Source organism: Ptychodera flava, chromosome 11 (assembly GCF_041260155.1).
Source record: "Ptychodera flava strain L36383 chromosome 11, AS_Pfla_20210202, whole genome shotgun sequence".
Lineage (NCBI taxonomy): Eukaryota > Metazoa > Hemichordata > Enteropneusta > Ptychoderidae > Ptychodera > Ptychodera flava.
In genome coordinates this window covers 1,019,497-1,044,364 of record NC_091938.1, presented here as the reverse complement: position 1 = coordinate 1,044,364, position 24,868 = coordinate 1,019,497, and the positions used below count along the sequence as shown (strand labels likewise).

At 37.8% G+C, this 24,868-nt stretch overlaps 2 protein-coding genes across 3 annotated transcripts; both read left to right on the top strand.

Moving 5' to 3' along the window:
- Window positions 1-130: 130 nt before the first annotated feature.
- Window positions 131-10,774, top strand: LOC139143219 (uncharacterized). 2 transcript variants are annotated; one of them, XM_070713371.1, is made up of 9 exons: window positions 131-305; window positions 740-867; window positions 1,307-1,396; window positions 1,700-1,766; window positions 6,287-6,372; window positions 6,568-6,697; window positions 7,088-7,129; window positions 7,427-7,618; window positions 8,046-10,774. In XM_070713371.1, exons 1-9 carry the CDS (start codon window positions 225-227, stop codon window positions 8,133-8,135), a joined length of 906 nt encoding a protein of 301 aa, XP_070569472.1. In that variant the 5' UTR covers window positions 131-224; the 3' UTR covers window positions 8,136-10,774. The 2 variants fall into 2 exon arrangements, with proteins under 2 accessions (XP_070569472.1, XP_070569473.1); XM_070713372.1 differs by having other exon boundaries at window positions 7,427-7,628.
- Window positions 10,775-20,110: 9,336 nt separating this feature from the next.
- LOC139143258 (uncharacterized) lies at window positions 20,111-24,287 on the top strand. Its single transcript, XM_070713446.1, has 5 exons — window positions 20,111-20,200; window positions 22,099-22,487; window positions 22,863-22,931; window positions 23,106-23,226; window positions 24,106-24,287. The coding sequence occupies exons 2-5, from the start codon at window positions 22,398-22,400 to the stop codon at window positions 24,285-24,287; spliced, it is 462 nt and encodes a 153-aa protein (XP_070569547.1). The 5' UTR covers window positions 20,111-20,200; window positions 22,099-22,397.
- The last annotated feature ends 581 nt before the right edge of the window (window positions 24,288-24,868 follow it).

Here is a 24,868-nt window from a genome sequence, read left to right as displayed (position 1 = left end):
CTGCAAATCAAAGTATTTGGAGTGTAAAATTAATGCAACATGGGCACTCATGAAAGTGCTTGCCAAAGTGTCCGTTTCAGCACATTTGGAAACTAGTAAAGTTTTGTTGACGCTAAAATCGCCGAATCGCTACTGAAATTACATTTTTTATGAAACTTTAACCGCTTTAATGACAAGTTTGTCTATATTCTCCTTTAAGGCTGACGTCGGATTTTTACGTGGTAATGTCACAGGTCATTTTGTCATTCAGTTTATTTCCAGTCTTGGTTATATTAGACACGCGCCTTAGCAACGGTGAAAACGAGGTAATTGAAGGTCATCACCATATTGCATCTCCAACTAATCGAAACGAACAATTATACAAGTTCGGCACATATTACCATGGTGACAGTAGCGTATCTTTAACAATAGGGTTCACTTATCTAAGAAAATTGATACCCAGTGAGCAATAGGACACAAAATACAATAGTGTCTGTGTGCCCAGGACAATAGTGTACATAGTGCTGAATTTCTTTAACAGTTGTTTTTGTCGACAGCCATTGAGATAGCTCTACGTTTCATTTGCAAAATACCAAATAAATTTTGAAAAACGAATACTAGAAGGACAAACTTCATGAACTCGATTCAAGTAAAATAAGTCCATGTTGGTCATCGATGATGTCGAATTTAAACAGATCCCTTTGGCTTAGCCTTGGTAAATCTGCATCGCATCTTCCTCTTCTAATGTTTCGTTGTCAAGGAATCATGTCGCCTGATGGCGCTCTTTGGTCATCTTGTGCTGCTCAGTAATACTTTCTGGATGATGAACTTAAGTTGCCAATTCTTCCTTCGTCTGAACTACTACGTGTACCGTCGTTCAAGTGCAAGGTAAGTTGCAGCCAGTATTTGGCGGGTACAATACCAGTTTTACGTCACTTTTTCTTCGAGCCACTCTGCCTTGAGTTTTCAATCAATGTAACGTATCAAACAGTAAATTTAACGCTTTGTCCTCAGATTGGACCTTTTTAGTGTTTTTACTTGCAGAATATAATGCTACTTAGTCACAATAGATTTGAATATATTCATTATCATACAATGCACCAGCCATGACTAGTCAATGAAACTCTATCTATCTATCTATCTATTTATCTATCTATCTATCTATCTATCTATCTATCTATCTAATATCTATCTATCTATCTATCTATCTATCTATCTCTATCTATATCTCTATCTAGAGAGAACCATGCAGTTATCGATTTGATGTGACCACGATATGAAATGCCATGATTTGCTGAATTATTTTCAATCTCTATTTATTTTTCAGGTTGTTCTACTCGATAACAGGATGGATATTACCGTGTTTCACAATCTTGTCTTTAAGTGACCGTTCTTACAAGCATCAAGGACATGACAGGTATTATATTTTAGGCTTCGTAGACGATGCCACACAGTGGAATGAGTTTGTAACGCATTTATCACAGCATGTCCTTTGATTGGCATCTTGGAAGACACAAAGATTTCCACACTCATTCGTCAGATTGCCATAAAATGGGTTAAAATGTTGACGCATTAGAATTCTAAATTGCCTGAAACATTCTTCCTTTATGCAACGATATTCACTTGTCTTCAATTTATTGTGCCGAGCACGATTGTAAAATGTCACACGTCAATTGCTTCGATGTTTGTTAATAAAATTCGATGTTTTTTCGGCCAACAGTTGCCTGTCTGTGTATTCTTCATACGTCTTCATTGTCACTGACGCAGCTGCAGTATTGGTCGCATCGGTATGTATATCTCACTCGTCATAGAAACGTCATAGAAAGGATTTGCGAATTTTAATATTTTAGGCGTATTAACCAATTAGAAGTGAGTTGATTGTACCCTGTGGCTATTTCTATCATCCTATCACACTTTACACAAAAAATAATAATATGATGAAATTTATCGTGATCGCCATCGTCTTTTAAAGGGTCGATAGCTTTATATCATAATTTTTTCACTATTTCTCGTTTTTATTTTCAACTATCCCCGTAGAATGTTGAGAAGCATAGTGTTCAGCTTGTCAAGTCAGCCTCCACATGGTTGACATGTGTATTTTGGTTCTTGAACTGAAATATAAACAATAATAGCGCATTCAGTTGTTGTCAGGCTAAATATTACATATAAAATGCTTTAGTGAGTTGCAAGAGAAATTACAATTGACATACAAAACAAATACAATGAAAACAAGGCAGTATTGCTGAAGGCAATGAGTACTTGGGCCGTGATAGAGTAATTTTGAGGACAATATATACTACTATTCAAATATGGTCTTGAATTTCCTCCTGTCAATGAGGCATTTGATTAACTGGTTATTAAACGAAGCAATGGCATGACAACGGCAAAATATGTCTAGCAACTTTTGTGGAGTTTGAGGCAGGGGTTCTTTATTTATAGCGGGAATTGCTTAAACTCCTTAAATATTCAAATTACAGCAAATTTCTTTTGTTCTCGATGGTAGATGTCTAATATTTAGATGGGCATATTTAGATTTCTACCCTATAGTTATCCCTATATACCAAAAATCGGACATCCAGCTCTATTGGCTTGCTCAGAATTAGATATGCACATAATTAATGAGGTACAATATGTGGTGTCATAAGGTTCCCATCATACCATTTATGAAGGGTGTAGCACTTGTGGTTACTGAGTTGTGGACAAATATATATATTTGAGGTCAAAGGTCATTGAGGTCACGTCACATTTTGTCATAATAATTGTATTGCTAAGTTATTCCTATATACCAAAAATCAGACCTCTAGCTCTATTGGCTCGCTCAAAATAAGATATGCACATAATTAATGAGGTACAATATATGGTGTCATAAGGTGTCCTTTCATACCAAATATGAAGGGTGTAGCACTTGTGGTTACTGAGTTGTGGACAAATATGTATATTTGAGGTCAAAGGTCATTGAGGTCACGTGAAGTTTTGTCAAACAAATTATATTGTTAAAGGCGGAGCCTCCCTTTAAAAGGACGCCAAGGTATGGCAGCGTTCATTGTGTAAGTGGACACCAAACAGGCAACACGCAGGCACTCGCTCCAGAAAATGAAACTTTTTAGTTTTCCCCGGCCGCAAAAACCCAGACAGACTGCCAAGCGGTCAGTTGCTGCTGATCGAACTCTGTGGTTATATTCAAAGTCTAACGCGACTGGAAGACAATGTTTTAGGAAATTCGAGCGTTTGTGGTGGGGAATTAATGACCATTGACTATTTGAACTGACCGTCAATCAAAAGCTTGCATAAACTCTGTTTGCAGGATTAGCAACATGTGACAAAAGATTGAAATCAGTTTGTGTAATTAATGTTATAGAAATCAAACATCATACTGGCCATGTGTTTGACTGGGAGGAGAACTCCACTAATGCGAGAACCAGGGATTGAAAAGTGCCGCTTTAACTTATCCCTATATACCAGAAGTCAGACCTCTTGCTCTATTGGCTCGCTCATAATTAGATATGCACATAATTAATGGCGTACAATATGTGGCGTCATAAGGTGTCCCATCAAAGCACTTGTGGTTACTGAGTTATGGACAATAATGTATATTTGAGGTCAAAGGTCACCAAGGTCACATGATATTTTGTCAAAATGTCTGAGATATCTGCGTGAACCGATGGACTCACTGATGGACTCACGGACGGATATGAGCCAATCTATAAGCCCCCTGGACTTTATCCGTGGGGACAAAAAAACAGTGTCACTGCATCCTTTAGGCAATATGAATACGATGAGAAACTAAATTTTTATTTTTCTTGGCATCATACATGCGAGTCTATGGAGAACTGCCTTATACATGGGAGTCTATGGAGGTGTAAACTAAAAAGTCCTCTAACACGGCCAAATTTGAAAGCATTGTGAAACAAATCGACGTGCATCTGTATGGGGTTGGGTACTAGGCGTGAACGGACGGACGGACATGACCAAACCTATAAGTCCCCTCGGACTTCGTCCGTGGTGATTAAAAACAACGCAACAGTTATTACAGCTACACCGGCGGTAGGTTCATATCCAGAGCCCCGTACGGTCTGCCGCCGTCGCTTGAAAACAATCTCATGCACCCGGCCATATGGGCAGCTGGCCGGATGCATGACTTCCCGGAGAAGGCGAGCTGTCACGTTCAAGCTCAGGATTATTTGTCGATCAAATTTCAGTAAATTTACCTTACCTAGATGAAATTTTGTCTATAGGCTGAAATTTCGCCGAAGTTTGACAATATTACATAGATTTTTCAGGTTCATATGCGACATTTTGAGTTTTGAGTGCAGACAGAAATAAGTTTTGAGGCAACATGGCTGCGACCCCATGTTGACCCCTAGCCCTGCGTACGATGCTATGTGCTACAGCTAACACACAGCATCGTACGCAGGGCCAGCGAGAGAGTTGCCGACATCGACGGTATTTACGAGAAGTGAATAAAAGACTGTCATTTTGGAAGCGATCGAGTAGCTGAGGTAGGCTGGGATACGACTTGGGCCCAAGAACGCTGAATTTCGGCAGTAATTTGGCTTTTTACGTCAATTCCCAAAATGGATTTGAAGTCACCGACCCAACGTACGGGTCTTTGCAGGGCTGTGGTGAGCGGGGCGGTTAGCTGTAGCGGAACACACAGCATCGTACGCAGGGCTAGTTGACCCCCAAGTGAAAATGTGTTCGCGATCAAATCTTCCTATATTTTTTTCAGAATTTTCAACAAAATCACTGCTTCTTACATCTTTTGCAAAATATAAAATACTAAAATAAAACTGCGATGTGCCATGTCTCCAGATTTCTAAAATATCGTTCGTTGACCGTTCGACGCAAACTTGTGACGCAGTTGAAATTCAATACTGACCGCCAAATAATCTTAATGAGACGAGATCAGTCTAGACATCCTCCAAATTATCCAACCATTCGCATTGGAGTTCAGCTCGCTTAGAGTATCATAACATTTTTCGGCCTTCTTTTAGATCGACCCTAATATCTCCCATTTAGGAAATAAATACACAAGCTACCTCGACAAAACTTCGTGCACCATCCAAGACCAAACGCACTACAAATCTGTCTTGACGTCATCATCTCCTTACATGGTAATCGGCATACCGTATTTTTTAGCAAAGGGGACACAGAATACGTCGGAGTATTCAGTTTCAAAACGTATTACATTGTGTGATGTTGTCAAAAAAAGTCATGTTACTGCAGTGGTATAAATTACAAAACACAAAAGTTCAAATCAGTTTATTTTGGACTGGCTTTACCCAACATTTCATATTGTTTCTTATGCCAGATTTGACCACGTGCTTACTGGCGACCCCTTTTCATGCAAATTTTGTGTCAAATGATGTGTTCCCCTGGAAAAACAAACGTACGATTTCTAAATGAAGGAGGCGAAATTTGCCCTCAAGACGCGAAACCACCCCTTTATGGGTGTACCTAGCTATTTTTAACGAGCTTCTCGAATCTGCAGCTCTATTTCGAAATGATGGTCTGGTTTTCTCAGCTCAAGGATAAGTGTTCTCCATCGCTGTGGGCATTACTATTCTCAACCGGGGGTACAGTTTCCAGTCGTAATGTTTTTCATTGTGTCCGGGATATAAACCTTTCCTTTTCAAACTTTCTCTTTGATTAACACTAGTCCACATCTTGTCAGTGATTAAACATGTTTCAAGTTTAAATGTTAAATTCTGGTCTCGAGCCCTCCTGTTCGACCAAACCGAAATTACCCCTCCCACTTTGGCTCGTCCAGTGGGTGTAGCAAGGGTCGTGCCATCGTCTAGGAAACGGAGGGTGCATTAATTGTTGCATTTCGATGCACATTTTGATTATATTCAGAAGATTTTGTGGCCAAAACTCAGATAGAGAAGCATTTATATTCACATCTCACTTATTCAAGACTGGCTGAGAGCAGTACTTCCATTCAGTTAACATCATTACGCCATTTATTATGCCAAGAAAGATGAAGCCAATACATTTTGCCCTCCCTGGTCTCAGCCAGAAATGGTTATACCTTACAGTTTTTTCCCACGGAATGAAAACAAATGTACTTGGGCTGAGGCCCAAGTACAATAATCATCAAAACATACAGCTACTTTCTCTCTGCTGACAGGACAATGACGTATAACTCATTTCAAGATAGAAACTCAATTCAACACCTTCATTTGCAGTTTTTTAGAAAAACTGTAGCTCGTATTTGGAACACATTAATAAAAAGACTTTCAAGGCTTCAGAATTAGGTGAAAATCGTCATAAAAATGTCATGGGTTTTATTTTATCGCGTCTCTAGGTAACTCTGTTGCTAAATTGCTTCAATACCAAACTGTTGACTACTTTAGTTCGTGTGTTCAGGGGACCTGAAGAAAAGATTTTGCGGTATGTATTCTCACAGCTTACGTTTAATGTAAACACAAAATCAATTCGAATGAATCTGTCTTATGAGTGATAAAAACACAGGACATATCCTGTCAAAAACTAAATTGTTCACTGGGTCCATTTTTAACAGTTTTGTTTTGTTTTTTAGTGTTGTTGTTTATTTTTTGTCTTTTACAATATCTGTTTTTGTTTCAGTGAGAAGATGGAATCAACCGTTTTACTTCATTCTATCTTCATCATAACGAGGCTTACAAATGTTGCTAGGGGAACCACAGACTATCATCTTCTAACCGTCTATCTCCTAGCATGTTGCATTTTCATGGAGGTGAGGGCGCCCTTTACGCTTCATCTTTTGTTGTGTGGGTGTTCGTTGGAAGAAACCTCCTACCAGAGTATCTCTGAATGGCATAACAATCAGTTTTACAACATGGTAGCGACAATGTCGAGTTAGATGTAGAGCCCCACGTATTGTTTCCTTCCTTTCATAATGTACAGTTTTCCCCTCGATATATTTTCTGTCTTTGTTATATGTTGCAATGTAATTTTTAAAATCAGAAATTACGAATGTTTCTGAAACGCGCACTCTTTACAAACTTACTCTAATCATATAATATCAGTATTCTCACGCAAACTTTAAGTCTCATCAAAGTCTCTCTTACCCGTGCAACGTTTTGTCGCGTCATTTTCTCTTTTATAAAATCTCGTTCCTTTATAGAGTTCTATAATACTTCTTGGATTTGTCCTGACAAACGAAGAGGTCAGTGTAATTTTTTATAATAATTATAGTTCTGTTAATGAACTTGGTATCTGGCTTGTCTTTCCTCAAATTTTCGTGGGTACTTACTTGATGATTCGTGTTGTATGTGCTTTAAAACGACTGCGAGAGGGCGCTACACAAAGCATAGCTGGCGTTTCTCATGTACAAAACTGGTCTATGGAAAGCTGTATGGTTTGAACAGATACAATGGAAACAAGTTCATGCTACTTGCAAATTATCGAAAGACTTTCAGCTGATATATAACATGACAGACATCCGAAACTAATTTATTCACAGCTTCTGGTTGTTCTAAGAGTGCGATACTTTGAAGACGACGAAGAAAGTAGGAAGGCCCTAGAAGATTTTGAGATCGAAGACTCTGAGAGATTACAGATTCAGAAAGAAAAGATGGACAACCTCAAGAAGGGAGGAACACATGAACCGGAAAAACGTTCACCAACACCGAAAAGAACGGCTGAACTTCTTCGGGTAAATCTAAGTAAGACCTATTTGTTGACATTAATTTGTTAATGACGGCCATTCTTTCGTTGATTGGCTGTGAACGTACGCACTTTACAGATGGTAAAGTTTGAACATTTTCCCTCTCTGACAGTAAAGCACAGTACGATGAAAAGGTTTACCGAACTCGTTTTTGCGAAAGAGCGTCAATTTTGGTACTGTAAATATTCTTGCACAATCTATAACCTTCTCTATCTTTTGTATCTCTCTTTTCTTTCATATTTCAGCCTCCTTCGGTAATTAAAATTCCGTAACGATCCTCCTCGTTATTGTGTATATGTCTGGTCAGTTTGTGTGTCTTACGAAGAAGTTCAAATCTAATTGTCGAATACCCGAATCCTTGCTTATTAATGCAGACTCATGCTTTACTTTAATGGTCGTCCATTGAGCATTTCAGGCTTCGCCTCGGAAAAGTGCACAACTCTTGACTCAGGAACTCAGTGACATCATTCAACGGCAGAGCGAAGTATCTAAGGAAGATTTTTGAGTGAGTTACTGACTTTTCAGAACAGAATACAATCGGTTTTATTTTAAGGTTTTCCTCGTTAGAGAATGACCTGATACAAGACGTTATAGCTAACTGTGAAGTGTTGTTGATTGGATCGATGTCTGATGTTAACTTTTCTAGTAAAAATATTACGATGACGAGGCCATTAGCCAAACATTGCTGACAACGAACAAATAATCTAAAGTAGTTTCTAATAGGATTTTTAATGGTTATACGAAGACATAGAAGGCGCTTTAACGACAAAGACCATTGTCACATCTTCACTAGTAGCTATTCAGAAACTCAAAGGTACGGGAGAGTACAGAGTACAGACATACGTCGGGGATTTGATGAAAGTCAGGAAACTCACAACATAGCAATCACTTTGACCAAACATAACGTATCAGTTTGTTAGATGTGATAATTAGTTTGTGTCACTATGTCAAGAACCATGGTGACTTTTATTACTAGAGCTGCTATTCTTTATAAACTATTCACGTGTTTCACTTGTACAGTAGCACCATCTCCGTGCAAAATGCACAGAGAGTGTAAGCTTCAGCTCACCATGTCAATAAGATTCATGTTTTTCAGGAACACATTCGTCGGAGATCAGAAATTTTCACTGTGAGAGAATGCCAAAGATAGTGTTCTGATATTTTATCACTTTCATAGCTGGTCAGTCTTTTTAATTATCAGATGGTGACTGTTAAGGCCCTTTGTTCAGAAGACCAGTCAACAGAAACGCTGTCAAATTTTCAGAATAAAGTGAACTTAGTAATGTTAAATATTTTAGCGTGGATGATAACGTGACCGCTTTGCAGATATCAGAGATGTCACTCAGTTTAATTAACTTGATAAAATCACTCTTGCTGTTAGGTGGAGAAATTTGACGCATTATATTGTTTAGACATAAATTTATAATCCAGTATTTGCGTTTGATGATGATCATATCTTTGGTGTGACATTTGTATGCAAAGTCTTTGTTAGTCCCCACGGACACCGTCCGGGGGGACTTATAGGTTTGGTCGTGTCCGTGCGTGTGTGCGTGCGTGCGTCCGTCCGTCCGTGCGTCCGTCCGTCCGTTCACGCAGATATCTCAGAGATGCCCGAAGCAATTTCATTCAAACTTGGTACAAGGATTACTTCATATGTCATACAGATGCACGTCGATTTGTTTTGTGATACGATCCAATATGGCTGCCAGGCGGCCATTTTATTACGATTTTTTCATGTACAGAGCCATAATTCAGGCATGTTTCAACTGATTTTATTCAAAGTTGGTACAAGGACATTGACGAATGTCATAGATATGCACGTCAATTCTTTTTGTGATACGATCCAATATGGCCGCCGTGCGGCCATTTTGTTACAATTTTTTCATGTACAGAGCCATAACTCAGGCATATCTCAACCGATTATATTCAAACTTTGTACAAGGACATTGACCTATGTAATACATATGCACATCAATTTGTCTTGTGATACGATCCAATATGGCTGCCAGGCGGCCATTTTATTACGATTTTTTCATGTACAGAGCCATAACTCAGGCATGTTTCTACAGATTTTATTCAAAGTTGGTACAAGGACATTGACCAATGTCATAGCTATGCACATCAATTTTTTTTGTGATACGATCCAATATGGCCGCCGTGCGGCCATTTTGTTACGATTTTTTCATGTACAGATCCATAACTCAGGCATATCTCAACCAATTTTATTCAAAGTTGGTACAAGGACATCAACCTATGTCATACACATGCAAATTGACTTGTTTTGTGATACGATCCAATATGGCCACCGTGTGGCCATTTTATTACGTTTTTTCATGTCCAGAACCATAACTCAGACATGTATCAAGCAAATTTATTCAAAGTTGGTACAAGGAGATTGACCAATGTCATACATATGCATGTTAATTTGTTTTGTGATACGATCCAATATGGCTGCTGTGCGGCCATTTTGTTATGATTTTTTCATGTACAAAGCCATAACTCAGGCATATTTCAACCAATTTTAATCAAAGTTGGTACAAAGACATTGACCTACCGTATGTCATACATATGCAAATTGATTTGTTTTGTGATTCGATCCATTATGGCCACCATGTGGCCATTTTATTACGATTTTTTCATGTCCTGAACTACAACTCAGACATGTATCAAGCGAATTTATTCAAAAGTATTTTTATCACAGACCTAATCAAGAGGACTCTATCCTCTCTGAGGACCTGTAATCAAAGCACCCATTAACAAGTGGGGACTGTGTCATCAACGATGACTTGTTAACCATGTATTTTGTATGTATCACACCAACATTGTGTGTAATGGGTTTTTATCGTCTGTACAAGGACTACCATCAGAAGTTTAAAACCCTGTCAGGAAAATTATAATATTGCTTAACACAAAGAATGAGAATAAATTGTAATTGTAGCCATTCAATACACAGCTGGTTACATTTCTGATGGTGTTTGTTATGAGATCGTTTTGTTTATAATGACTTATTTATTCATGGATAAATATCTTACTTTCAGCTTCAGAGAAGAATTACTTTGTAAATTATAAAGATACATCAGAAATGTTCATATAAAGCACAATTGCATTTCCACTTTGCTTGTATTATAATAAAAAGTCACCTGTACACACTCCAATGGTCCTATTCGTCGTTAGGTATGTCATGTACGACTGCCAGAAGAGGGCGCTGCACGGATAGTAAACTTACGGGTGAGCCTTTTTCAGAAACGGAGATACAGATCGTTGTAGAACACTTCGAAAACATTTGGAAATGAAAGTGTCATAGAAAAAAGTGGATTTCAGACATAATACACTTTACACTATACCTCTCCTCTGTTCTATGCTCGTTTTGGTCAAGGCGCAGTCACGGTGATAATGAAAAAAAAAGAAATGATGAAATGAAGGACATTGAAGGCAAATGTCGGCATGCAAAAATAGTGACAGGTGCGTAAATGGTGTGGAAACATTACATTTAAAAAATCTCAGGTCCTCATAACATCACAAGGAAACTTTTGATGAAAGATTGCACTCAGTTGGCGCCAATCTCTACAAAAGTTTTCAAAACCGTGTTTCAATGTGGAGTCAAGTCTTATTATCTCAACTTCAAAGGTTTCGAGGCCAGGGTCTCTTATAAGCTCACGCCATACTGTGCCGAAAGCTTGTTTTTTAACTTTTCAATTCAATGTTGGCTTTTCCCAAATGACGTCATCATTGCTCTCTCATTAATATGCAGAAATAAATATTTGTCTTCACTTATCGAGTACTCTTTTGGAAATAAGACATGAAAGAACGACGAAAGTACAAGCTGTTAGGTGACTGCTAGTGTTACCATGAATACTTAAACACATTTACGGTTCAGAATGCAAGGGGCAACAACAGCCATGCATGCAGCGCTGACAAATTTACCCGCATTTTAAGCATCAGTGTCCAATGTCACGTGTTTGCAGGTATATTCAGTAACAAATCTTTAACCCCAAACAACGCTATCCCTCTTTTTGTTTTGTGTCATTATTGTTGTCGTTTAACCTTTGTCATGCAAATGTTATTACAGTAACTCCATGAATAAATCATGGTTACTCTTCCCCAAGAGTGATCGTGGATAAATCATGGTTACTCTTCCCCAAGAGTGATCGTGGATAAATGATGGTTACTCTTCCCCAAGACTTACCATGAATAAATCATTGTTACTCTTCCCCAAGAGTGACCATGAACAACAAATAAATAAATGAATACATGTAATAAAATTGAACAACAGGTTATAATGATATTAAAAAGGATATTGTGGTGTTCATGACACTTTGCGTCATGGTCAAGGATACGTTTGCCTTAAAAGTACATGTACTTGAAATCGTTCGGAATATTTTGGTTGGAACTAGGAACAGCGCATTATCTTGCCGTGTACTACAGCGTAACATGTGGATACTTTGTTACGGTATGTTACCAAATCGATACTTTGTTACGGTATGTTACCAAATCAACAAGTTATTTGTTTAACGTTTCCACGAGCGTAACTGTTCATTCCTCTGGGGCGATACTTCAATTTTTAAATTATGAGATCGATAGCAATAGTTTGGCCGCTAGATATTGCAGCTGAGTCGGTATCTTCAAAGTATGATTTCATAAAAAATGAAAGGTGCTCAAAACCTGAGCACCGCCTCAAACGATGTACACCTAGTGTATGCATTTCGTCTGTTAGTGTTAAATAATTGAAAATATAGTATCAATGAAATCATTGATATCTGTCAGAAAAGAACTCCCTTTACAAAGTATACTTTATGTCGATCCTTTATGTGAGTGGGAATCTCTCTTTCAACTTGTTTACTCCTGCTTGTGGCGATAATCTCACTATGAGCATTGTGCAGCTGCTCGCTGAAGGCTTTCTTTCTATATCAGTAATTCTAGATATTTTCTTGATAAATTTATTCTACCGTGGCAATTCCTCTATCAATAGATCTGAACAAGACACCATTTCAATTAATGTCTATAAGCGTTCATTTGTTTTCTCTGCATCAAAGTTTAAAACTCCATTAAGGCGCGTCTTGATAATTCCCTCATATGGTGTGAAAGTTTGGCCACCTAGCGGTGCTGCGTATCTCATCTTGACTTGTTTGTGAAACTATGTTTAATAATCTTTGCAGCATGTCATTGAGGGGATCAGTTCGATGTGACCATAAAATAAACTACCGTAAATGGAATCAATGTATCAATCAGTTAACAAACACGTGAGCCAATTAATAAACTAATAAATATTGGACTGATTTAAGTTTAGTAATAGATAATTTTATCGATCTATTGATCAATTACTTACTGTTAGTATGTACCGACAACTTTGAGAATCAGCTATGTTGGCTAAAGAACACAAAATTCTTTAGTCACACTACTTTATGGAAATAGCTGCGCGCGGCACGCAATCCCATATCAAGGTCACGTGATCATCGATAAGCCATAATAATGTAAGCAGCACGTAAGTCCCGACGGTCTCTATAAAATGAGTTATATGGTCACACGATGGCTGCTGTGTGGCTGGCAAATTGGTGTTACATTATAAGTTTACTTGGCCTTCTACCCAGCTATCAAGTAACAGCTTTGGGTGAGTTTACAATGTTTTAACGACTTTCTTTACGGCTTTTCAAATACGAGCGTGTTTGTATCAGACATTTGGACAAGATTCTATGACGCATTTTATCAGGCGTAAAGAAACACTCGAAAATTTTATGATTAATTGGCCAAACGAGCGGTACAATAAAAAGATGAAACAGAAAACACGAAAGGAAAAAATATTGCTGAACGTCTACACAGTGTGTCTTGAGATACATTTTACTTGATCAATAATTACTTAAGTCTGTATCCATGATTCTGTACATGTGACGACATTATGCCAATTTGTAAGCAAAGGACTCATCGTATACCTGCCATGATTAACAATTGATATGATGGTATCAAAAGACGTAAAATGTTTCTTCTATCGACGTGGCAAAACAAAGTGGCATTCCAATTTTCAGCCAAGCTATGACGCACTGGCAATGTTGAAAGATGGATTCCTGTTGAGGGTCTGGTTTTCTTGCACAATTGATAAAATTGTGAAATATATAAAAGAAGGGAAGGGGAGGGGGACATCCGTCTTGAGGTGTGTCCATGGGAATTATTCTCGCTAGGCAATGCTCGAGGCACACTGAAACTTGAGCTGGACTATTTGGGGAAGACGTACTCAAAATTAGACGAAGATATACAGTTGACTTGGACTTTAATTATAATGGTGAGACACCTGGAAGTCTCTATTAAACTACGCTACGAACTAGAAAACTGAACTTATCTACTCTAACCACAGGAGCGATCCTCGATCTTCACGCCAGTCCTGGTGCCTCTCAGAATCCCCCTTATTGCCTAAATTCTCTCCTATTTATCCAGTTTTGTGAATGTTTTAGCAAGGAGATGGGAAGTAAATTAATTTTCCCGCGTCGTCATAGAGAAATGATGAGAATGGAATCAGTACCGGCACGAGAGAAATGATAGAGATATGACAATTAATAAAATACAAACTTCTTACCATATTATGAGGTGGCACTTTATAGTTTATTAGTAATTTTCCATCAATTCTAGGACACGCAATGTCCAAGCGGGCACGCATGCCTATTGTGAAGTCATGTTAGTATTGACCATGTCTTTGATTGTAACTGACATAACTTCTAGAAAATTCTTGAATATACCATAGAGACACTTTTCACAGTTAAATAAAGCAAATCGACAACATTACAATTATGTTAAGTTACGGTTTTCATATCTACGTCACTCATAGGCAAGGGTTCAAGTCGATCACTGTAATTAATAACCGTATATACAAAAATGATTTCACTGACATGTTTTGTCATGGACTGAAAGATCTGTCGCTCGAGGACGCCCTACGCTCCCCTCGGAGGGGAGCGTAGAGAGCGCCCTCTAGCGACGCATCTTCCAGTCTAATTTTGTCAGTCGTATTTCAGAACCCTCATCTTCTTTGATGTGCTTGTTCACTGTACGCTCGTTCACAACTGATTCTTGAAGTAGATTGAAAATTTCACACTAAAAGTAGCGTTGCAGTCAAAGAAAGGCTAGTACCACAGCCACAGTGATCTAGCAGAACGGAAAAACAGGAGTATTTCCGCCTTGTGTAACAATGCTACTGTTAATACAGATTTGTCAAGGTGAATTTTAATCAGTCGATTATCGAATACGGGCACATTACAATCTCTACAGCTACCAAACATCGCAATATCAACTCTACAGCTTTCAAACATCACAATGCATATTCCTCTAAAAACAAATCTTCGTCACCTGCATCTTTGGCAGTGTGCTGGACTTATGTTCTGGAGACACGAGATGATGGACAAGTCACGTGATATTGGTACAACCCTCCCCTCCAATACTTTGTTGGGCCGTTTTGTTTGTTTCTGGAGAGGGAAAGCAAGCCTTCAGTAGCTTAGCAATACGAAATACGAATAAGACAATACTTGTATTTAAATTTAAACGAAATCACTTTAGGAAAACAAATTTGTATTGGTACAGATCTGAAATGACCACTAATACAAAAAATGACATGGTCGGTGACACTACTTACAAATTTGTTATTGAACATTTCCATTATGTTGTCGTTTTAAAATGACAAATGTGTACCACAACCACTTCTACAGACAATATTGCTCTTCACCGTTTCGTGAGCGTTTGTCCTGTGACTGTGATGAAAAACGATGGCTGTAGAAATTTGACAGATGGCAATGCTACAACATGTGTTGGCTTTACAATCAGTCAAAAAGAATCTACAGTGTATGTGAAACTTGACTTTGAACAGAGCGTCACTGTCCACCATGTAATTTAATTATGGGCGAAGAAACACCATATGGTAAGTAGCATTGTGTTATTCCTTCAGAAGATCAGTTGTATTTTTTATAATGATTAAGGAGTTTCAAACTTTGGAGAGTAACGGAGACGTTACCAGCGAGTTCTCAAAACTAGTGAGAGACAGGCCTTACTTTGGAAATCTGAGACTTGTCTTCAAAAGGTGTCATCAATTGTTTCGAAACCCAATTTCCTACTTCATTATGTGAAAGCAACCAGTAATTTAACGACTGGTAGAGTCTTGCTAATTGGATAGCTCAAGATGGCGCCCCATTTCTAAATTTTCTGGACACAGTGAAGTCGGGCCTTTAAAGGGCCTTCAACCATGATACAGGTTGAGACCACATTCTTCCCTTCCATTTGTCCCGTATGTACTTAAAAGGTAATTTAATCCAATCCTTTAGACTATCTTATCAATTTAGTTTACAGTATTGTTGAAGTCCCGTGTCTTTATGAGTTCGGATCTTCGCTTACTTTTCTGAGAGGTTTTCTGTAGATCTCAACATCTGTTGGTAAACGTTACACTGGTTTAAGGCCAAATAAGGGTACCAAAATAAGGTATATGGCGAGTCAAATGAAAATGTGTCCCTTTTTATCGGAAATGCCCAGTGTAAGATAAACATCTTTTGACAGCAAGATTATCTGCAGCGAGAGAAATAACTCTCATATCGTATTCACAGGGTGAAGAGAGACACTTTCTTGGTTAGGTAAATTAAATTGATTTGGCAATTGTCCAAATGGTATTCTTAAGCCTTGGAACACTATGCAACACTTCATATTACAGAGATAGCGTGCTCGCTGACATAAAGTGTATTTCCGCAAAGACAGAATTTTAAAGCCAAATACGTAAGAAACACTTGTACACTTTCAGTCGCCTAATATACCTCACATTTATTCAGCAATTATATTTGAGCTATGGAACTGGGCGGGTAAATGCGATAATCTTATATATTCTTATGGACCGAATGTTTTTTTTCTGATGTTGAAACATGGAAAACCATTCAAAAAGAGTTAGCGTACATCTGTCAATGACATGCATTCTTAATTGTGAAACTGTGCACCTGTTAGCAATTGGTAGGTATTAACAATATAGGACGAAATTTGGCCATAGTGCGGCCAACTGTATGTTAACAAGTATTTATCTATGATCACAAGAGAATGGAGATGAGTTTCAATCCGTTCAAAACATTTTGTAAACTACCAAAATTCTGGTTAGGCTTTAATGTAGAGATATGTTTTTTACTTTTAATGAATGATGATAGCAACCAGACGTGCCCGGAGACTGAAAAACTCATGCAGAAAGCCCACAGGTCATTGCAATCACTGTGAGGGGAGAAAAACCCATCTTGATCGCTGTCCATTTAATACAGACTATCTATAAAAGTTAACCTATATTGATATCGTTATTCTGATTATGTTATATCTTCACAACATTGTCGACAGAGGATCTGACAGTGAGGGCGCTAAACGTTTACGATCACGATGGAAATACGACGACCTGTCTTGCGGATAGAAGAACGGATAAATGGACGACTGGCAGATGGCTGGTAAAATGCAGCGAATTAGCCATTGGACGACACCTGGACTTTGAACTTAAAAAGCTAGTCGAATCTAGAGCAGCTGATTTTTCTATATGTGAACTTATTGTCTGGGGAGGAGCTCTGCAGTCAGGTAATTAGCTGATATTAGTTCCGTTGATTTTCAGTTGAAATACTATGCACATCCATCACATCCACATACTTCACTGGCTTATACCGTTTCTTCTACAATGAACACTTGTTTTATTTATTTATTTATTTATTTATTTATTTATTTATTTACATGCCCTGTGTGGACTTAGAGTTTACAAATGTAATACATCAAATACAATTACCTGTATATATCTAAAACATACCACATCAAGTCCCGCGGGCCTACACATCTTATCGCTAAGTAATACCAGATGAGAACTGAATGTGCTCACGTGGTTAACAACAGGTTCATTACATAGTGGTACTCTTCACAGGACAGATATCTGTCACATCATTACTGTAATATGTAGCAGGTTTCATCAACTTTAGCACAGTACTTTCGGAGTTAAATCACTAATTACAAAGTTCATTAAATATGCAAATGAATCTTTAATTAACTTGCACTGCTCAGTGCTTCACGTGACAACTAGTTATTTATCAGATCAATACCTGTAGCAGGTTTGACCAAATTTGGTATCATAATTTCACAGTTATATCACCAATTACAAAGTTCATATAATATGCAAATGAACCTTCAATTAACTTCATACTACTCAATGCTTCTCAACACAGTCAGATACCCGTCGGATCAGTATCTGTATCAGATTTCATCAAATTTGGTGAAGTCATTTCGGAGTTATATGACTAATTACAAAACTTCATTAAATATGCGAATGAGCTATTTATAAACTTGACACTGCCCAATGCTTCACAGTACAATTAGATATATATCAGATCAATATTTGTTGCAGGTATCTTCAACTTTGGTGTAGGAATTTCAGAGTTATATCACTAGTTACGAAAGTTCATTAAATATGCAAATGAGCAGATAATTGACATGACACTCACAGTATCATCATAATGTTCTGAGATTGTCATCTGTGAAAAGTTTCATGAAATTGTGTGCAGTATTTCTTGATATATGTCTACACTGTCATTACTGTCTCCATAGGGAAACCATTGTACGGAAAAAAACGATATTCAATAACTTCATTAATATGCAAGCCACACTAACCCAAATCTAAACAGTTCTTGCAATTAGCATATGGTACCTGTCTAACAAATTTGACTTGAATCCGTTCATACACACACACACACACACACACACACAGACAGGCATCGCATGACACTAGCTAACGTGTGTGAATACGTGAGCTAAAAATGAATAAATACACGTGAAGAGGTTAACTCATATATGATACATAGTCTCATTTGGGTTGTTTTACACATCGACAATATAGCTAGTCAATTCACGGCAGGAGTTTTAGATATTAGAAGTTTAATCTAGTCAGTGAGATGAACGCTAATAAATTCTGGATATATCGCACAATATTTCTGAAATAAGATATCTCTGATTGATTTGTACAGGTGAAAATAAAAACGAAAAAGTTTCTCGTCTTCGATTTTTGAATCACAAGTTCTTTTTTCTACTGGCAAAGCTGATATCTCCTACTGTTAAATGTAGTGTGCCAGTTAGAAACTGTAAAAGTACAAGACGTTTTGGTGGCGACATTGGCTGCAGTAAATAATTCTCTGCCACGCACATAACTTGGGTTTCGTACATACATTTGAAAGCCCTTTTCTCGTAAAGATATCTGTTAACTTACACAAAGTATCATCCAGGTTTAGGATTTCATAGTTTAGAAAATCATTCTGCAATGCAGTGTCCCTGAACATGTTTGTAATATCATGCAGGTAGTTTCTAAAATTGACGGAAAGGAACGAGGAGGCGAGGCAAGTCCACAGGATGCCCGCCGCCGTCAACAGTCGGACACCAAACGTAGGATAGAGGGAGAGGGGAAAGACAGAGGGGGATGAGGAGGAAAAGAGGGGAGGAAGAAGGTTGACGGTAGAAGAGTCAGCTCATGCACTTACAACTCTCAAACAGTAACCTGCTTTATGCGAACAATTAAATTACATGACAGATTTGTTTTAATTTACCGACGTCGGGTTTGTTATTGATCTGAAATAAATGAGAAAGCCTATCCATAAGGATGTGGTAAAACTTAAAACATCGGTGTCTCTTTATTTCCTTTTCGTTTTGATTCGATTTGCGACAAAATGTAACCAATTTTCCTCTTTTACAGTTGTCCCCGCCAAATAAAGTTGTTAATCGCATGAAAATAAGGAACTTGAACTTTTCGTTCTCCCACCTTGTTTTCGGTTTAGAGCCCCTGCCAGCTCCGACAACATCACGTGACGACCAACAAGCATCTAATGACACACACTCGGAGATTTTACCACAAACAAGTCTTATACCATCAGATGTCAACTCCAAGTCATGCTCTTTACACGTTGAGAAGATTGCGCCTGGGATATTGATTGAAACACAGCACGGAACGACTTTGACATTCATATGTCCAGATGGGCTTAAACCTGCCAATATGTCATTGAAAACTACAACAAATTTCAGACAAGTACCGCCAATGTCCAGTACATGTCACGATGGTTCTTTTGACGTTCATCAACAACACCTGTGTACGGGTAAGGACCAAACCAGCCAATTCATGTTTTCTTTAACTGTTTGAATGGTGAACATTTAGCGAATGGCTTATTCCATTGACGGTTCATGCTTTTGTCTTTGACAGACGTGAATGAATGTGTGGATGGCCACAATGTGTGTGATTTGAATAGACAGTGCAGCAACACAGTTGGTAGCTACAGATGTGTTTGTCACCATGGCTACAAAGAGGAGCGCGGTCTTTGTGTTCCAAAATTGTCGTCGACAGAAGATGACATCCACTACGATCAAACAGGTAAGGTATTGATAGTTACTGCAAACACTTTTCTCAAATACCAACTTCGATAGATATTATTGGATTCTTTATGTATCCATGCTTTGTGTTTATTTCAGGGACTATGGGTAAATTCTGCCCTGAGGACGGAGCCTTTGAAACAACACCATCTAGACGTTATTCACCTTGGATCTCATGTTCAAATGGTTCCGTAGGTAAGGGGCACATTTTGTTCAAAAGAAAGTTTGCGGCTCGATTTATGGAGCCGGAATCACAACAAAACATTCTTTTCAGATAGGTCTTTTTCTGAGACATTTTCTTTGCGACTCTCCTGAACACATCTATCTATCTATCTGTCTGTCTGTCTGTCTGTCTGTCTGTCTGTCTGTCTATCTATCTATCTATCTATCTAAACGTTTACAGCTATAATGTAACATAAGAAAAATCTGGCTCCCTTCATCATCAATCGAGGTCGATGTATATCGAGCTCTTAGACAAACCTTTTGAAATCTTACTGATGAAATGTATGCTATGGGATAAGGGTAGGCCATTCCTATAGATTCATACTGCGCCATTTCTTCGATCACTCAATTATGGTAAGATGAAAAAGCGATGCGTGACAGTTACAGAAAAGATAAACAATATTTATCCGCTTTCCCTTACAATGAAGTTAGGTAAAAAGAAAGTGTTGACCACATGCTGCATCGTACAGAGCGACCACAATCTCAACTGCTTATCATATAACACATGTTCATAGCCATATATAGACACAGTTGTCTTATTATTGACCCCTCGTAGTGCATCATACCTTCCCTCATAATTACTTTCGGGAGGAACATTAGACACCGATAAAGACAAACATGGTTAAGGAAACAAAAGACAAAAACATATTTTTCGTTCTTAGGAACGAGGGATATTGTGGCAAGTCATGCAAATGAATGGGTATTATATGTACAGAAATAACAGCTCGAACTTTTGATAACATTTCATTATTATTTTTCCAAAAATAATTACATATTCTTCCTATCCTGAAGTAAGTTAAATACAAAGTATTAGACTTATGAAACAAGGATTTGAGTATTTTGCCTACACATGGACTCTGGCCCGATTTGAAATTCAGCTTACGATGTCAACAATAGCATTGGGCATCATGGATACAGTCTGTGAGGGCACGTTGAACAATGGACATTTGACCTGACTTGGAGAGTAGAATAAGAGACGTTTTTACTCACTTAAAATGTATAACAGAAAACACATTAGACGTTACGGCTTAAAAAGCTCTAAGAACCATTTGAATAATTTCAAAAATAATTGTCACAGTATAGAAGCCATTATTAAAGACGATCACCCTAAAGGAACAGTGTCCAGGTACTTCTAAGCAGTCAGTCCTCATTTTACATTTTCATTACAGGGGCTTGCAGTGCTCTATCGTTGCATTTTAAATGCACAAAAACATTAAATAACCCTTTAGGGAAAAATTCTCCAGGGCATTATTGAACAACTGAGGCCATCCATTGGTTAGGACTATATCATATGGTATAGTGGCAATGATGCGCCGTTGCTCAAGTTGCTGACACCAATATGAAGACTTCACAATTTCAAACCACGCACTGGGTGAACAGTCCAGCTGTACACTTCGAGAAGCCAGTCTTTAAAAGATACACAATTGATTATCAGATGATTCAAAACCACAAACTTAGTATGCAAAGTATAGTCTTCCAGCAGGTAGTCCTTAAAAGAAACCACAAGTGTTTCATGTTGAATATCATAAATAGGCTTGGATTATTAATAATATTTGATAAATTCTGTTCCACTATTCCTAAATTAAAATGATACTTTTTTGTGTCATCTACGATCTTTCATCATAGAAAATAGTTATTTGTATCGAGAATACAGCAGGCTGTGGTATACAGCACATCTTGGTAACAACATGATGTCAGTTGAACAATACAAATTTAATACACGCTTGTCGACAAAGAAGAGCATGCCTACATATTCCTATCAGAATCGCATTGCCTCCACGTCAGCACTGGTATACAAGTAATGAAATCAATTGTCTCTCCTTACAAACATCTGTACACTATAGGCTCTACGAATATACCGTTCATTTCAGGAGTGACGAGGCGTTACTGTAAAGCCGATGGTAACTGGGAAAAACCAGATACTACTGAATGCAAGACGAAAGAGCTCGTGGAGATTGCTGGCAAGGTTTTGAAAAATTAGATTGGCTTATTCACATATCGGTGACGTCATATTTTTTGTGTTTAGATATTACACCTATATAATGAGAATTAACCATGCATACTTTGAATATAGATTTCAAGCATTCGCAATGTATCCAACGCCGTGGCTGTTTTGGATTCCGTCTCTGCCTTAGCTAGATCACAAAGCACCATCTATGGTGGTGATCTCATGCTTTACAGCAATATTTCAGGGACAATGGCAACCCTCGTTTCCTCGTTGGAAGATGTTAACTATGACAATGCAGAGCATTATCGAAAGGTAGGTCTCAAATTTCCATGTTTTAAGAATGGTATTTTTTTTTTGTTGATAGGACCACAAGGTTTTCAACACAGTCTGGATTACATGTGAAACAACATTTAGAACTTTATACCCCAAAAGCCGAGATTTACATATTACATATTATACATACACAATAACGAAAAATTATTGAAGGGTATATCCTAGAAATATTTGAAAATTTATGAGAATTCTAGCTTATCAATTTCGCATCTGGTGTTCGACGAGACTCTGTGAATTCTACAGAGAAAAGAGTACGCCGCTCTTTGGTGAATAACAGACACCAATATGCTGCAAAGAAGCCCAATTGTTTAACTTCCGTCCATTGCTTTCATCCTTTCCAATCCTTCTTTGCAGGATTTTGTTCATCAAATGAGTCGACTTCTTGTTTCCGACCTTGAACATCGATGGAAACAAATTTACCAGGTAAGCACCTGTCTAAAATTCTTATTAAAAGAACACAATGGCTGATGGCCAACTCTGACGCGTAAACGTATTCTATTCGCATGCACTTTCCTCAGTACACAACTTACTCTGCCCACAATCTGCACATTTACATATAAACTCTCTGTATCTTCATTTTCCGTCTTGTGCGTTAAGGAATATGGATCAAACGTTGGACCGTTTGAGATATTCTCTGCAATAGAAACATTAACAGATTCTCTCTATGACGTCATTCTTAATTCCGGGCAAGAAGTATCAATAACAAGTGACACAATCGGTAAGTTGATATGACGTAATCATCACGGACCAATCATTTTTGCTTGACAAGTTTAATATCTAATGGTAAAATGCGCTTCTGGATAAGCATTCGGACTTTACTTGTTTCAGCATTCGCTTTAAAGGCTGTTGAGCGAATGAAGTTTTCATCACCTTGTTTTTGAGAAAATCGCAAACTTTATTTTCCCCAAAGATTTAAAATGGTATTGTGCTAATTTTCCTATTCGAATATGGGATGAAGTTTAGATAAGGTCGAAAAAAAATTCCTGCCGAACTACCTACCCTATTTTTGAAAACCATGTTATCGGAACAACACAATTTATTTTTTGGCTAAGTTGTTCTCTCATCCTATACTTTGAACGGTGAGCTACGATCGTTATTCTTGATCGTGGAAGACTGGTTTAAAGTTTCCTTAAGGAAAGTTTGATCAAAAAATTAAAATTTTCTATTTCTAGATACGCATTATGAATTACACGGAGAAGAATTTTTGTCTTACACGACGAAATAAAGAATGGCTTAGCTGGATTGACGAATGTTTTTCTGATTTGTACACCGGCATCGCCATCTTTGTGTCATACAGTTTCATTTTTCATCACAGAGAAATACGAATATATGACGATTTAAGGTTTCATGATAAATGAAAGAATCCAGTCCAAACGGTAGCTGTATGCATAAAAACTCTAAATTTGTCGATTTATTACGCACCTATCTTGAAATTAATCCATTATACCCTGATAACTAACAACACTTTATCAACTAAGTATCAAACAACGATATTAAAGTTATAACATTGCTCGATCAAGTAACTGAATCCATGTTGTCATGCTTCAACTAAGAATGGAGACTGTTAGCATTCATTTATTATTTTCTGTCTGAACAGAACTCCGTGCAATAGTTGTTGAGGCAAATGAAGGTTTTATCATCAAGCTAACCAGAAAGGAAAACCCAACGAGGCGCCGTCTGCTGCAATGGCCGAGAGATGATATCCAAGATAGCTTCATACAAGTACCCAGGATGACATTAGAAAAGATAAACGCTTTGAAGACTACTGGTACAATTTGAGTTTCATAATGCATTTAAACTTAAATTTTCATCGTACACATTACTTTATATATAAATCAATGTTTAAAACTCCTGTGACGTAAACCTAGTATTTTGATGAATCTGTGTATCCAAAAGTCGTATTTTCAGCTGACATTGCTGCCTGTTTGACGAATCTCCGCTCTATTTCTTTTATCATAGAGGGGCCACTTGTCATAATCGCGCATGTTTACTTAAATCCAGGAGACATTATACCAACAGATGCAGTGACCAAAAGGTAAGGTATTTGCCCGATTCAACCCTGTGGTAAATTTAATCAGGCCACCTTTGCAGTGGGTCTATAATGTTTATATCAATGTATATTCATTGTCTATGTCACTTTGGAACTTATTGCCATCAGAGATCCACACTGCAAGAAATGTTGAATTTTTCAAACGTGACTTGAAAACCTATCTTTTTAACCAGTACTACTTTTAATTTTTTATAATGTTGCAGTTCATTGTTCTTCCCTGAATGCTCTGTGCCTATTTTAATGAACTGCTGTTGTTCTTTTATCGTGTACTTCTTTTTATATGTCATGTACGGCGCACTGTGATATGTTA